This window comes from Anomalospiza imberbis, chromosome 9 (genome assembly GCF_031753505.1).
Source record: "Anomalospiza imberbis isolate Cuckoo-Finch-1a 21T00152 chromosome 9, ASM3175350v1, whole genome shotgun sequence".
Taxonomy (NCBI): Eukaryota; Metazoa; Chordata; class Aves; order Passeriformes; family Viduidae; genus Anomalospiza; species Anomalospiza imberbis.
This window is the reverse complement of record NC_089689.1, coordinates 21,112,931-21,129,518: the sequence shown is the minus strand read 5'-3', so window position 1 is coordinate 21,129,518 and position 16,588 is coordinate 21,112,931. Positions and strand designations below refer to the sequence as shown.

Below are 16,588 nucleotides of genomic sequence, written 5' to 3'. Positions count from 1 at the left end.
CAATTTTAATTTTAATTTTAAAGAGAAATTGTCTAAAAACTGAGTAATCAATGATGTCATTCCTACAAGTATAGATACTTTGCAAACTTTTGACACCTGGATTTTTTTTCTCATCCAGGAAATTGTGTGGTCATGGCTATTTTAAAATTTCTTCATCTGCCCCGTGAGCTTAGGTGAATGGTTATAAACTTGTAGATATTAATGGCTACCCAATCCAGGTGGACAAGTTTTAGTGTCCAGGACACATCCACCTGGCAACATGGAATGCTATGAAGGCACATTGCAAAGGCACCAGAGCAGCCCCTGCCACCAGCTGACGCTTGACAGTGCACTTACAGACAGCACACCGTGCATGCCTGGGTAGGAGCAGCTCTCAGCTATGTAGTGACCTGCCTAATCTCATTAGGCTGTTGCATGCAGGTATGTATGAAGGGCAAGCTCCAGCCTGCACTTTCCATACCAACAACCTTCCTCTGGGAATCTGGCCAGGAAGTCTCTCCCAAGGCCCACACTGCAAACTGGGTCATTTGCCTACTGAGGTTCCTGTATGGTCCTCACCACAGTGCTACCTGAAAGCTTGTTAAAAATCACAAAATATACAACTGAAATTTTCTCCCTGTCTTGGTCAACAGGGACAACATTTTATATAGGATATCTACATATTTTCCAGCCTCTCTTCTAACCATGACTGGAAAAAACTGGCTTACTTTCTCTCATAGGGCACCAGTGTTCATACTTCTCCTTAAATCTTCTGGAAATTGCTCTGATCTCCTAGGCCAATCACAGAAAAGGATTTTTTTTTCATATGCAAGTCTTCCACGGTTCCCTTGGGCCATTCCCGCCAATGCACTGCAATGGTGAAACAGCTCTTGACCATGGCAGCACAACCCCCCAGGCAGAATGGGCTAGCCTTCTACAGAGCCAGAGAGATCAAAACTAAAACAACCCAAACAATGATGTCAAAACAATCGTATCAGAAGACAAGCTAACTTCCAGTTGCTCTCTGGCAAAGGAATATGGAATATTCTCCACAGAATGCGTCACAGAGACTCTCCCACCTCATATTCTCAGTCAGAGATTTGGTAGGAGGCAGAAAAGGCTACCTCATATTTTCACTTTCTTATGAAGCATTTTCTGTGCTTCAGCATTTAGTCATGGTTCAGCCACCTTGACTGAGGCACCAAGAGATCCTGATGATACTGTTGTGTATTCCCTGCTACAATTCCTCCTAGAATTTCCCCACACTCTGTGAGTAGAAATGGTTTTTAAACCATGTTCTAGGACCACAGGACAACCACCACTGAAAAGGCTTTCTTGCCTCTTCCTCACTGCAAGCCTCATCCTGTCCCTTAAGCAGGCTGGCTGCCTTACTCACCAGCCATGCCTTCCTAAATTATATTTCTGAAGGGATAAGTTATAAATAGCTATTTAGGTGAAAACTCAAATTTGTGGAAGAAATTAAACAACTTTTAAGCTGACTTCTTGATTCAAAAGCTATTCTTGTTTATGATAGAGCAGCTTCTGTTCCCTTTCAGCTGAGTCCAAGGAGAGCAGGAGGACACAAGGCAATGCCCACCCAGGCACATCTCTAAGCAGATGGGCTGAAGCTGTGCTTCAGCACAGGATGAGGCACCACAAATCTGTAATCAAGCTTTGCATTCCCAATGCATTAAGAAAACTGGTAGTGGATTTACAGCTCCACCAAACCAGAATGCTGTCCCAAGAATCATCCCACATGTCTTTCTCACAGTCCATGAAAACCTGAAAAGAGCCATTGTACAGAAGACATTTAAAGCAATGAGCCCCTTGGAGGAGAAAATGGAAAGAAAATATTCACAATTCAAAAGCAAACTCTGGAGTGAATCTGCCAGTAGCAGTGGCCATTCCATTTGCCACCAAAGGCAAGGGACAGCATTGGAAAAAGCAGATCCTCCCTCCCTAGTGCAGACCCAGAGAAACCATCTGCAAAAGTTCCAGACAAGCTGAAAATACACACTTATGAATGAAGCTTTCCTTGGGATGGGACATCAACAACAGATTCACAGCCTTGCTGTTCCCCTGAAGATGACAGGAGGAGCATGACGGCTCTTCAGGTTTGTTTTAGGATGTAAACCAGCCACAGGTAAGGCTATTTCATAATCTGAGGAATCCAGAGTGAACTACAGGGCTGTGACATTCACAGGCTGCCCTAGCAAACATGCAGCACGACAAGGCCATTAACTACTGGAAGAAGAGGAGCTCTAAAGAAAAGCTCAGCAGACAGCACAAGTGCTGGCAGCAGTCTGGCCTTGGCTCCAGCACAGCAACACTCACTGATTGTGCCAGGAAGGTATCATAACACACATTTTACCACAACTAGGAGTATGCTAGCTGTTGGGTTAATACAATAATGTAGTTCCCCAATAAAAAGTTAAATAAAACCTTCCCCGGTGCCCCATCCACAAGGTCTCTGCAAGAAGCAGTCACACGCTGTGACACAGGAGCAGGGGTTATTGTCATGCCCACTGCTGGAGGATGATGGCTGTTGGGCACCACTGCTGTGTGCCAGTTGTCAGAGACATGTCCCTGCAAGGGACAGACAACCCAGCCTGGCCTTGCTCACAGGCAGGTGCTCACTTGCTCATGACTTTCACTATCAAAGAGAACTTCTAGGTGCCGTAGGCACTTCCTGCACAAGTGACTCCTCCTGGCAAAGGCTGCAGAGATTCCCACTGGAATCATCCACAGGCTCATTACCACATGAGCAGGAAGCTTGTGAGCTGCCAATTTCTAGTGGCACCTTTGCCCTCACTTGGCTGCTTTATTGTCATGTGCCAGATGTTCAGGGATGTGAGACCTAGCAAGCAAGAGAGCTCCCTCTAATTCACTAATGACAGCCAAGATACTGCCCTGGAACTGGCCTCAGTACCAGGCTGAGATGGCAGCTTTGCACATCTGGAGCTTGTAAATTCCTGTTTGTTTCAGGAAGCATCTACTCTCCATGCAACAGAGAAACTTTCAGCTTTTGACCATTATTTTAAGAAGCAATATATGACCAAACCTCTATCCCTCTGCAATTCCTCTGGTACTTTGTGTATTCAGAAAGAGTTTCTGTCACTGAAAGACCCAGGCAGATGCAGGACGGTATAAGCAATGGGAAGCAGTGGGGTGGATCACAATATATACAGATTATGTCTCTTGGCAAAAATAACAGTCCAGGAGAAAGTTTAACTGTTCTGAGTGACTGTCCATGAGTAATTCTCCTCTGGGGATGCACTGGCAGCAGTTGTTTCATCAGCAAAGGGGTGCCTGGAAGTGTCACAGGCTCTTACAGCAATGATTCCAAGTCAGCACTGCCAGAGCAGCCACCACAGACGCACGAACAGCTCACATCTGTGACCCTTCTGCAACAGCCATGAGTTCATGGAACTGCAGGCTCTGGGACGCCAACCCATTTCCTTTCTACTTGTACACTGACTTACTAGGCCAGCATGGTGCAATACTCCCCTCTGCTAACCATGTCACCTTTCTCCATCCCATACTCATTTTAGCTGCAACCAGTGCTATGATTTTCTCCTTTAGTTTATTCTAATGCTTGTCAAATGACTGAAATCAGGTTACCAGCATTTTAGTCGCTCAGATTCACTCACCCTCCCCCTTGTTAAAGGCAGGTCTACATTCTCTGGTGATACACTATGCCCTATCTTCCTACAAGACTTCAATCTGGAGTGCCAGCTCAGCCAGAACTCTGTGATGGAGACTACCTTTGTTTTGCTGCTGACAGTGAACATTTAGCCAAACCTGTCCTTCTTCTAGGTTAATGTTTTGTCTCAAGTTTTTACTTGCTTCCAGATATTTCTGGTCTAGTGTGAAATATAAAGCAGTTGAGCTTTTACATTTCCTTAGGTCCATATTCCACTGCTCCTGCTTCTGGATACAGTGTCTCCCAGGGCACTAAGGCATTACACAGATATCAGGGAAGCTGTTGCACCAGACTGTATGTAACACATAAAATCCCCTGCCTCACTGTTCTGCTAATGCTTCTGCATCACACTGATTCTTTTTCCTTATAACATCTCCTGAAAATCCTCCTATCTACACAGCACTTATCCCTTTCTCAGTATGCAAGTGCTGCCAAAAGACTAACACAACACAGAGCTAATCCCTCTCAGCTGCAGGGAGAATAAGCTTATCTGACCAATGACCCAGCAATAAATAGCCACTCGCCTTTCATTTATTCTTTCTCCAATAATCTCCCTTTCATTTCACTTACTCGAGAGAGGACTAAGCAAGGATCCCAGTACCTGCCCTGGAATCTCTGGTCCAGCAGGTCCAAGCTGCTCCAGGTGCCTGAAGGAATTCAGAAGGTCTCATTACCCACCTGTGACTGCACCATGGACACGTGCAGTTGCCATCAACAGTCACAGACAAAGGAAACATCAGAGGGCAGAGATCAGGCCATTTCTTTGAGGAATGTGTCGACTTCCACAGCAGTTGTGTTCTTTAGTAGAATGCTTCTATTTTAATTTTCTCCATCCTGAAGCCAGACTCCTGACTGTAACCACTGGTTTGCAGTGTGTCTGCACAAAGTCTTGCAGATGGACATGTCAGATAAGGAATAAGCAACAGTGGCATACAGAATTCTCAGGTCATGCAAGTGACTCTACATAAATGCAGGAAAGGAAGAAACTCCCCTTTCTCTGGAAAATCAGCTGAGAGAGAAACAAACTCTTGACATACAGAGAGCACTGGGCAGGCATTTCTCATTTTGAACTTACCACACACTGATGAAAATACTAACACTCACTACCAGAACAAACAGACGCCTACGTGCTATTCCCACAGCACTGCTAGTCCTCCATTGGGTCATTCCTAAGAGATAGCAGTTTCTGCATTGGTTTTCTCTAGAAAAAGCAGCTGTGTGAGCCACCTGCTTGCAGCTAAAGCCAGTGACAGCAAGATCTCAGCCTCAAGTAGAGAGAAATCAGATGAAAGCACAACAGAGCACAAGACAGATGTTTTCCAGCCACCTGGGCTGCATCCTAAAGTACTTGATGAACAGGCTCAGCAGTCTTGAGAACTAGCATTGATTCCCTTTGGGGTGTCAAAACCCCCAAAAAAGGTAGGGGGTGATAGGACTGAAAAATGGACAGAGGTAGTGCCTAGACTTAATAAGGGAAAAAAGGGAAGAGAGTTGAATTATGATTTCAATTCCCAGAACAGCAGGATTAATTATTTGTAAGCACCTGAAAAAAAAACCAAACAGACTGAGTAGCAACCCAGGTGGATTTGTCAAGAGTGAATTATTTAAAAAAAATTTTTTTATACAGACAAAAAATTATCATAGGGGAGAAGCAAGACATGAACTGGAATTCAGTAAAACTTCTGACAGATCACTTTCACAAACATGCCAAAAGCATTATTGGTGATACAACTGTGATACAAGTTCAGAAGTGGCCAAAAAACTATCCAGGAGGCTCAGTGGGCTCACTGTAGCAATGGAAGGATGTTAATACTTTGGGGTCTGCCTAGGAACCAACATTGTTTAGTGTTTCCATTATCAACCTGGATGATGAAGTAAAACTATGTTTATTAAATTGCAGAGGACATGAATCTGGAAAGAATGGCATGTATGCTGGGAAGGCTGCCAAAGGAACTTGGCAAACTGGAGGAGTGTTCTGGAAGAAAGGATCGGTAGGGACAAGTGCACAGTGCTGCTCTTTGGCACGAGGAGCCAACGGCACAAGCACAGGGTGTGGAGCAGGGGAAGTGGCTGCTCTCCAATTCTTCCCGAGACCTGGAGTCTCCAGGAACCCGACACCCACCTTCAGTTCCATGCCATTGTGGAAAAGGCCACAGAAACAGTGGATGTATAAAGAATGAGAACTGTGAGGTTAATGAATTATCTATTTGCTCTTCTTTTTTGCTGTAGTCTGTAAATTTTTGGGCACTGCTCTTTAAGAAAAAGATGAATTAACTACAAACATTCAAAAGAGCAACAGGAATTAAGAGATCTGGAAAACATCACCTAAAAGAACTGAAAAAACCTCAGAGTGTTTATTCTGAAGAACTGAAGGATAAGGAGCCAATCACAAGAACACTGAAGTAATGCACAAAGCTGAAGTTCTTTCTGCTCTCTGCCAATCTGGGCACTGAAGCACGCAGTTAAAAGAACTGCAATCACTATCCCCAGTCTAGCAGGTTTTAACAGACTATTTACTGCATCTTTCCAAGAGCAGGGGATACCACACAAGAATCTACTGTTGATGACTTGACTGCAAGCATCAGGGAAAAATTAAATTTGTTTTGAAGTAAACCAACCCATTCTTTGAGCTTCAAGCTAAACACTAGGAGTCCCTGCAACTGCATTCAGGTTACAGGGCACTGACACTGCCAGAGCTTTTCCTTTCCCTGAATGAGGAACAAGAGCCTGACATAAAGCAAAGAAAATTACTTTTGACTCAATTATTCATGTTACGAAAGCCCACTTGTGCTTGCCCAGAGGTTGACAGGTAACTTCATCTGTCTGGTAGCAAGAAAATAATTGCAAGTTGGTGCCAGTGTTAGACAAGAGCAAAATATGCGCCCTTAAGGCCCTCTGTGTAACAACTGTATACAATGATATTCCCAGACTGTTTTGTTATGTATGTGGTGAGCTGCCAACCTCCTCTCTCTGTCTCCAAACACACAGTATAATATGCCATCCTCTGAATGCTAATCCATTTGTCTTCCTATTTGCTGAAAAGTCATTAAGTAACATTTGAAAACAGATATATATATATATATATATAAAGATTTGTAAAACAAGATTATTTATTTGGGATTTCCTGACAGACAAACCATTCACTGAATGAGAACTCATTGATCACAACCTGATTCCATTCTGGGTAGGTGAATTAAAGAGAGCAACCCTGACTATTAACAGGTCCACGGTGCCTCAGAAGGGCACTCATGCAAACGAGGGGGTAAAATTTTACATGGGGAAGCTAGCGTATCCACCATTTCAGTGTTTTAAAATGAGACTTCATACTGTTGTTCTGGATGATACTTTAACCAAACACAAATCATGAATCTCAGTAACTGAGCAAAATATAATGGCTTGTGCTATTCAGGAGGTCACATTAAGTCTGACTGTAGCCTTTTCAACAAGTTGTGCTGCTGCTGTCTCCTCCTCTCCTCCTGTGACATCACATCCTTGTCCCCAAACTCCTATTTCTTCCCTTTCCCATTGCTCTTTTCCTTCCTCCACTCTTAAATCCTAGGAGTCCATAAAATCCATGCAAAAGCCGGTCTTTTTAAATATTCTTTAAGATAATTAAAAATTAATTTAATTGTTTGTAGTGCACACTAACAATCTTGAATAGCAAGCCTCATCTGTGATGCAACACAGATTACAGAGAGATGTCTTTGTAAAACATATTTAATTAAAGCTGAAGTCCGTGTAGGTAAAGAAAGTCTTCACTTAAATGTAGCAGGACACAAAGTGGAACTCTCCTCAGACCAAAATGTGGCAGATATGATGGTGATACAATGTCTGCCCATTGTTATTAATTAGGTGACCTTTACAGTGTCAGCTGACAGCATTCTTACCACTTTCTCCTTGTAAACAATGTATTTCAGCCACTTGAAATCCTGCCATTTGAATCCTGCCAGAACAAACAGGGAATCCTTCTCATACTGCTCCATTTTCTGGATTGCACCTTCAGGATATGTGATCCGCAGTGTCGTCTTGCCACCCACATCTTTTTCAAAGCCCTTCACTGGAGCCGAGTTCAGCCTGCAGGGCAACCAGAGAAAAGACACTGTCACGGATTCCCACTTACGCTCAGATTCCTACTTACACTCCTGTGTGTTGACGACACAGCAATCACTGCTGGGCAAGAGCTCCCCGTAGTAGCTGCTACAGCAGCAAATCTTAATTCTTGCAGTTCTTCATCACAAACACTTAACTGAGGTTTGTACCAAGCGACGACAGCTTAATTAGAGGTTACATAAATTCTATCATTGAATATAATGCAAACCATTGCTGCATATCAACTCCACTGATCTAAATAGGGTCGGAGGCTTTGTAAAAGGAAAGTGAAAAATACTGTCCTTGCAAATTTAGAGTAACAAACTAAGCATTAATATTTTAACAGCCCATTGCTCCTTTGATGTGTTAGTTGGGTTCTGTAAGGCTGTGCTGAAAGAGATGATGAAGCTCCTCATCAGTTTAAACAAACTGAAATTGGTCTCATTTTCCAACCCCAGTCCAGAGCTTACACCACTCACCTGCAGTAAGGCTGCACAGGGAAATAAGCCACTTATAATTCTCAAAAAAATCCCATAGGATCAATCTGCTCCTCTTTAATTCCCCAAACTGGCCCATCAAGAGGGTGAGTTGCCTTGCAACGCCAGCACAAAGGAAGAGGTTGGGCTGGGACAAGGCTCAGCACCACTGCAGTCTCATGGGCTCCAAGGAGTTTCTGCTGTGGAAGTGCATCCCACTCTGAAAACACTCAAGCAGTCACACAGCTTTGCTCTTGGAGATGCTGATTTCTAAGGAGATGCTACATATTTAGCTGTGCTTTTGTTAAAACATTTCTCAGGAACAAAGCTTTTTCCCTCGAAAAAGCAAACTGCTTTGGCATGAACAGCCACGATGACTTCCATGACATTAAAGTTTTCAGAATTTCTATTCAAGACTAAAAACCCAAAGCTGAGGAAATTGCACATAACTTGGAATACAAATCTTGCAGACATCAAACAGCAACCTCTGATGGCACAGGACTGCCTGCTTGAATTATTGCAGCATTCTTGACTTGATGTTGTTCAATATACTGCAAAGTGCTTTTGGACTGCAAATTTTGCCATGTATGAATGTTGGATTTGTCTTTTATAGCCTGGGTAAGCATTTTACATTGAAAAACTTTTAGTAGAATAAAAATCTCTATACATCCTGAAATTATATTCAAAATCTAGATAAATACATTCTTAGGCATTTTTAGCAAAAATACTTATTTTATCATCAGGAATAAAATATTAAAGGCAAATCAAGAATCAGCACCACCACAATTAATACAGCGGATAAAGTCTTTTCCCATGGTGTATAAACTCTTTGTAACCTGACTTTGAGGAGCTAGAAAAAGCTCCCAGCCAGCCTGATCCCTTGCTTTTTCCTCTGTTGCTGATGGCACATTCACACACTGCTCATTTCTTCTGTGGGCAGTATTTAAACTTGAAGGTATTGTGTCTCTTGGGGCAGATGACCTTATACAAAGCAAAAGCTTGCAGCTCTAATGGTAACAGAATACTACCAATACTATCAATATTCTGCAAAGAAAACAAGTTTTACATATTTTCATCTGTTTTCTTTAGGATGTAGAAGTGTCTGCAGTTCTTTCAAATGTCACTGTGCAGCACTTTGGCAGGTTTTTCCCATCCCCAACTGCTGGGTTCATTGTTTTGCAGCTTACTTTGTTAACACTCTCAAAACTTGGGAGTCCTACTTTGTATCTAGACAGGAAATAAATCAAACCATTTCCTCAAGTGATATGAACTCAGGTCTCCAGCAAAGGGCCAGAGTGTGAGCTGCTGATGGAGCCACAGTGACAGAGCCAGCACCACCAAGGCCCAGGGGCAGTGCCCCAAGGACAGTGTGAGCAATGGAGCAGGGAAAGTTCAGGCAGCCACAGCACCCAAAGGTGCAGACTCCACAGTCCAAACTCCTTCCCAGGCTCCCCAGCTTATAAACACAGCTGAATCTTGGAAAACCTCAGTTAGGATGTCAGGCCTCCTTGTACTGCCCATGGACAGGCAGTTTTCTCCACAAGAAGTTCCAGAGTGTTTTTCTGTCTATGTTTGCTGATTACATATGGAGACACTAACTCCTAACCTTGGCACCATGAAGATCCTTTCAGATATCACTCAAGTATCACCATCAGGTGAATCCCTATCTAGTTCTAATCAGGAATTTTTGATACATATTTATTTTTGCCCAGTCTGCAATCTATTCTAAGGAGGCATTTCAGAGCACTGACTGACTGCTGCAAGGAGTCCTGCCAGGTAAATAGTGTGACAGCTGGGAATAACATCTGCACTGAAATCTGATAATATCTAGTTAAAGAAAAACAGTAACTCACTCCAAGTTCTTTTAGAACTGACAAAGCTGAATTGGACTATCTTCACTGCAAAGAACAAAATTTCTTGCTGCAATTAGTAATCCTCACATGGTAACACATGAGGCATCAAAGAACTCCACATACTGCTGGATCACTCCTTTGTCCACGAATGTACCACATTTTTTCATTTAAAATTCATTCTGTAGGTCCCAAATATCATCCTTCAAAGGAGTTCTGCAGTGTATGAAAAAGGATGTTATAATACATGGGACTTCCCCAGCTTCCACAGGAATAAAGCAAGCAGTTGGATACATATCCAAGCACCTGGCTTCATTTAACCTTTACAGTTGACTTCTCTCTCCTTTATCCATCCCACCGACAGCACAGGTGCTTAGCTGCCCTCTTATCCTCCCAGCTTGCAAACTGACATAGATTTACTGATGTGGAGAGAAAATGTTGAAGTTTTCATTTAGAAATTAAATAGTGGCCTTCCTGATGTAAATCTTAGTGGGTGGCTTAGACCAGATGGATTGAAACTGCTCTTTTGCTACTTTTTGAATAACCTGAGCCCCAGGAAAGGCTATAAACTGCATTTTAATTCAGCTGGAATAACTACAAGTCACCCAACTATGACAAGGAGTAAAAGCTCTTTATTATCAACTGATAGTGGGATGAACTAGGAGAAGGGCTGTAAAAATTTTGACCTGTTCTGAACAGCCATCCCTGTGTCCAGCATACTGATGGAGAAGCAGGGAACCATTCACAGGAACCAAAGACTGAAGGGGATCTTCTTGGTCTTTTTGTCCAGAGTTAGAGAATAGTTATTTTTCTCTGTATGTCCTATACTTTCCTTACGCATGGGAGAGAATAGAGATCATGCTAAATAATACCTGCCTTAAATTCTTTTATGAACCCCTTTCTTTCTTCTACCTTTAGCAAAGAATTCACTATTTGCCACCAGGTCTTAAAGTTGATTAAAGTTGAGAAAGATTATATCAGATGCATTTCTTTTAATACGAAATCAGTTATCTTACTAAGAAAAAAAAAAACAACTTTGATTATGTTAAACTAGTTTTATAAACTTACACTGCAGTTTATCCCACTTTTATTATTTACCATAATAATATTTTGTTACTCAAAACCTGATGGAGAACTGCTTTTTTTTTTTTTTCAGGCAGACTAATAGGTCTGTAGCTCCCTAAAGCACATTCTCCCTCACTCCTACACACACTCTCTCACTCTCCATTAGTACAGGTATTATGTTTGTTAATCTCCAGTCACCCAGAACGCCTCCCTGACTTGACAGATTTATTACTAAGAGTTATGACTAGACCTGTGATTTCACATATCAGCACGTTTTTCAAGCATTCTGAGATGGCGATGATCCAGGTCCTCAGCAAAAGCAAGAAGTCCTAACTCTGACTGTGGTCCTTGGCACTCCCACCACTCTGCTTCTGCTGCCTTATTCAACATTGTCATCTGCAGAGACACAGAGTCAAAGTACTACCAGTTTCTAGGGCACACTTAGAGGTGTTTAATCACTGCGGGGTCCTCTCTCATAGAGGCTTCCAGCTTCCTAACACCCTATGCTGCACCATTCTTAGTCCTGCCCATGCTAACTGTGAGGGGCAGTTCCTGGGGAATGCTACATATGTATGACCAATAACACTGTCCTGAGCTACCACAGGAATATATCTGGGAGCAGATCCAACAGTGTGAATAACTGCTTGACCACCTAAGGGCATCACAAAAGCAGCTTTTAGAAAGGAGCTATGAAGGGAAGGTTCAAGTGATATCATACAAGAGACCACATTCCTAAGAAGCTGTGGAAAACAGAAAGCTTGAGGAATGCCTTTACCCTTTGATGTGATCATCATTTACAACAAACCTTTTTAAGCTCATGACTATTTTTACCCTCCCTGTAAGTTAATGCTTCCATACAAAGGGATACTGTCACTAGTACAGGTTAAAGTTTGCCTGTATAGCAAGTGAACTGATACGGAAACTGAATATGGGACAAGAACTGTAATGCCAAAGACTCACCTGACAACAACATCATAGTCATCAATTTTTAACCCCAATGACTTATTTGCAAGTACTCCACCATTTCCCACAATAATACATCGCCGGCAGCTGAGACTGTGGAAGAAACAGAGAAGTGATTTTTCTAACAGAACTTCAAACACAGAGAGAGACAGCACAAATTTAGTTTGCATGCATCTGAGAACTACAGGAAACCTCTGTAAATAGGAAAAATGAAGAGGGGGACAGAGATACACTTGATCCCCAGCTCACCTCATCATGCCCAGGCACTGCATGTGATACACTGCTTTCAACACCTCACACCACGTGTGGCATAATGAGATGAGCTGTCAGGACAAGCAGCTCCTCTCCCCCCACACCCCTGGTATGATGGGCTTGAATCAAACCCATCTGTTTACTTGAACCATCTCATTATTCATTCAGCACTAAAATAACAATAAACCAAAGGTTTAGTGAGGAAGTCTTCTCTCCAAGCAATTTTATGAGTGCAGGCAGATCCTGCCAGGTATCTGGGGTGTGCTCACCTTGCTGAGAGCAAAACTGCCGCTGTTATCATGAGACTTCAAGAGACAGAAAAACATTAAATTGAGAGAAAAAAGACACCCCCCCCCACATGCCTGTCCAGCAGGAAACATATATGGAGACACAATAGGTGAGGAAAGGGAAGGAAAATAACCTTAATTAACAAGGAAACAGGAAAGAGAAGGAAGAGAACAGTTTCTCGTGGAACCCTGAGTCACGAGAACTCTGCAGCAGATGTTAAAAAGCAATTTTGTTTTGAAGACAGAGAAAGGACTTCTTTCCAGCCATCTAATCCCAAACGCAGCTGGCTCTTCTGGCAATGTGCCTCCATCTCTGGTAGTTCACTGAAGGAATACGTGTCTGCAGAGCCTTTTTCGGAAAGGGTCCAAGGCAATCAGTTGTTTGGAGCAGATCCCTGAACTAGGCAGCCTTCCTAGCCCCAGGCACAGTCACCTGGTCACTTCTAGGCTGTCCTCTCTGTGAAAAGTCTACAGACCAAGCATGAGGAAAGCTGTGTTTATGTGGGGTCCCTTTTTGCAGAGTAGGGCTGGAGGACACTCAAAAGACTCAGCTAAACCACTGAAGGTCACTCTACTGACAAAGACATTAGCTGGAGACACATGCAGAATTAACAGCATCAAGAAATGCTCAGGAACAGCTTCCCCTGCCCCGATAAAGTTCCACTGCAGATCCAAGCCTTTCCAAAAGAAAAAACTCCCTCATGCAGATGGACATATTAGCCCAGTATCCCCAAGGGCTGAAGAAGCATGTGTTTATGATAATCAAACCACAACAGAGAAAGAATTTTATAGATGATGGCATACCAAAAAATCCCCAAACAAACCAGTTCTGGCAACAAGGAGAAATCAGATACAAGATCTCGTTCAAGCAGTATTTTGTGACAAAGAGGGAAGGGACAGTCAACCCCAAGTACACCAACATGAGTGACAAAGATGGTAACAGCTTTGTCAAAAACTTTAAGGAAAAGGTGCTGTAGGAGGGAGAAAGAGACATAGTTCAGTTCTGGCCAAGTGATATTTCAGAAGGAAATACACTCTTTTGATGATTATGACAAGAAAGTTTGACCTCCTAAAAAACAGACTGCTGGGTGAAATACTGTACCTTCTTTACTCAGCTGCCTCTCAGCTATGACTCCTTTTGAATTTTCTGTTTTGAAGAAGAATACAGTGCTGAAATCCAAAGGCTGTGAGCTCCAGGCACTCCACTCTATCCTCTTCCCACTTACTGTTAGGATGTTCTTACCAATTCTGAATACAGATCTGCTTGTTTCAACCTCAAACCACTTAATCGCTGTCTTTGCTTTTCTGCTAAATTAAAGCACCATCTACTGTCAGCAGTCCCTTCCACATCTGCATGAGATCCACTTACTGAGAAAGCACTGTGTATAAACATCTGCCTCTCACAGGGCAGACTGGTGAGCATGACCTGCTGCACATGACATAGAGGAACCAGTTCCACCAGCCAAAGCTGTTCCAGCAGCTCCATGGCTCTGCTCCCACACAGGACTCAGAGACTGATCAAACCCCACTCCTAATCTTCTGTTGACCATACAAACTGGAGTGAGCTCATGACATCTTGCACAGTATGGCAGCTCTTCTAGGTCTTGACTCACAGTTGCAGTACATCCCTGAACAATTCTCAACTTCTCCCCAGATTTCCAAAGTACTGATTCTGGAAGACCAGCATGCAGAGCTAATGCTGCTCAAGGAAGAGTGCCTTTTACACAGAGATTTTACTTACATCATTCCAATCCTCTTCTTACAGTCATTGGTTTGCAGAATATAATCCTCATCTTGTAAACATGACCTGGATTGTTGCCTCGGTGATGCCTGATTTTTGATTTGGCTCCAGTGAAGGATGCAACAAAATAGTCAAGACTGACTTGGCCCTCCTGCTCATTACTTTCCCAGTCTTGGGTTCTGTAAATTTTCCTAGTGGAATTTCACATTTACTCCAAACTGGTTTTAGCCCCTGTGAACACCTGCCAGCAGGATTACACTAGAAGTGTCACTAAAGGATTAATTCTCCACACTGACAGTAACTTTTTAAAGCCATGTAACATATCCTATTCCTAAAAAGGATACCTCTAAATGGTGTAGCATAGAAACAGAACATAAAGGACTGAGACAAATAACTAATGTGTGCCTCTAAAAGTTTATCATTCAAGCTTCTAGTTCATCTAAAAATATATCCTCTACATGGCAAGATTTAATTTTCACAAACCCAAAGTAACATAACATCAGTTATGCTGCCATCCTGGCTCTGTCTCCTGCAGGATTTTTCCTACAAGACTAAATGAATGAACTTACAGCTACCTCTTTATTATCTCTCATATTTCTCCAGGAATGGCTGGAGATACAAATACAACATTTGCTGTTCTCTCAAACATTCCAAGAAGGGTTAAAAAGCAAACACTAATAACAACAAGAATTCTTTATTTAACTCTTCAGTGTTTACTGATTTTAAAAGACATATAATTGTCGTTTAATACCCTTGTAGTTACTAATAAAAGAATCACCAAGTATTTAATTGTTGCTGTAAAATGAGACATCTTTCTATCTTTACCCCCAAAAATGAAACAAATTCTTGACTGAATGGTTCTGCCTTTACTCATTGTAATTGATAGGTTAATCACTTTTGCCCAGCTTCATGCCTGAACCACTCTTCTACCCTCATGGTTTTGATATATTTAAATACATTCTCCTTTTTCCTTAAGTCTGCAGATAAGATTTTTCATTAGTAACTTTCTGACCCTAAGGTCTCATCTTTGATCTTCTAACAGCTTAAATTTCTTTCAAATGTACTCTGTCTACTGATTGTGCCTGAGCATGGGAAACCTGCACAGTCATTGCTGGCTCCAGGCAAGTTTCTGGGTGAAGAAATACACACTGCAGGCAGCATCAGTTACAGCTCAATTGTTTCTCCACAAAGAAGGGTGCAAACACCTTTGTGCTTGTTTACACAGTATGTCAAAGCCCTATTTCTTTTCCAGATGATTTCAAGGATTGAGCAAATCAGACACAGCCCACGTTTCAGTTTGCTACCAGGGTGGTATGAAGGACAGTCATGGACTTTCCACAACAGATACTCCCTAAAACCCTAAGCTGGGAGCTGCAGCCAGATGTACAGACTCTTGACACTGATACTCCAAGGTTCAGTTCATCTACACGAAAAGCAGGATTCATGCAGATTTTCTTGAACAATATAGAACTGTAAACACGTGTATGCTTTGTAGCAATTCCTATTTCCTATTCTCTCTTATCAAAGTGCTTTAGGGATTTGTCAGGGGAGAAAAACCACAAAGCCTTTCTTTACACAACTTTGGATCTGAAGGCTTTGAGGAAAGATATAACTATTCTGTTATATCTTTAGGGTAGTTGGTGCATAAGGAGGCTTAACATATTCTGGCTTGATCTGGCTGCTGTTACTTAAATGGGTGCTATCAACCTGAACCAGAGGGGGACACACATCTCTCTTGTTCTATCAAATCCCTTCCTCACTTGTTCAGGTAATACACTGCATTAGTAAAGTCTATGATAGTTATAAGCTCAAACTTTCAGTTTTCTTTCATTACTAGCTGGAGGCAATACAAAAAACGTCAGTCAGGTTTTTATATTTATGTCTTTTCACAGGAAATTTACATGTCATCACCCCAGAGATGTAACCTAAAAATCCACTGAAGTGCAGCCAGCAGATGGGCCGTGGAATTATAAACCAGGCCCTGATCCATTTGCAGAATGAGGGACAGGTCACTGGAGGAGCCACTAAATGAAGCAATGAAAATCTCAGCAATATAAGTATGCCTGGAAAAGCCAATGGAGGGCGAGAAGATTCAAAGATGAGGCCCACTGACATCTGTGTTAGGGAAAAAGACATGCCAGCTCAGAAGGAAGAGGTCAATGGTTCTAGAGAAAGTCCCCTGG

General features: G+C 42.4%; 1 protein-coding gene across 19 annotated transcripts in view; it reads right to left on the bottom strand.

Annotated features, from left to right (window-relative positions):
* ST3GAL3 (ST3 beta-galactoside alpha-2,3-sialyltransferase 3) overlaps positions 1-16,588 on the bottom strand; it is a 183,185-nt gene that overhangs the window by 38,615 nt on the left and 127,982 nt on the right. For all 19 annotated transcript variants that reach the window (XM_068199119.1, XM_068199120.1, XM_068199117.1 and 16 more), the window contains 2 exons: positions 12,123-12,218; positions 7,570-7,756 (listed from right to left, as the gene is read on the bottom strand). In XM_068199119.1, the coding sequence (XP_068055220.1) occupies positions 7,570-7,756; positions 12,123-12,218 (283 nt within the window). The remainder of the gene's footprint in view (positions 1-7,569; positions 7,757-12,122; positions 12,219-16,588) is intronic.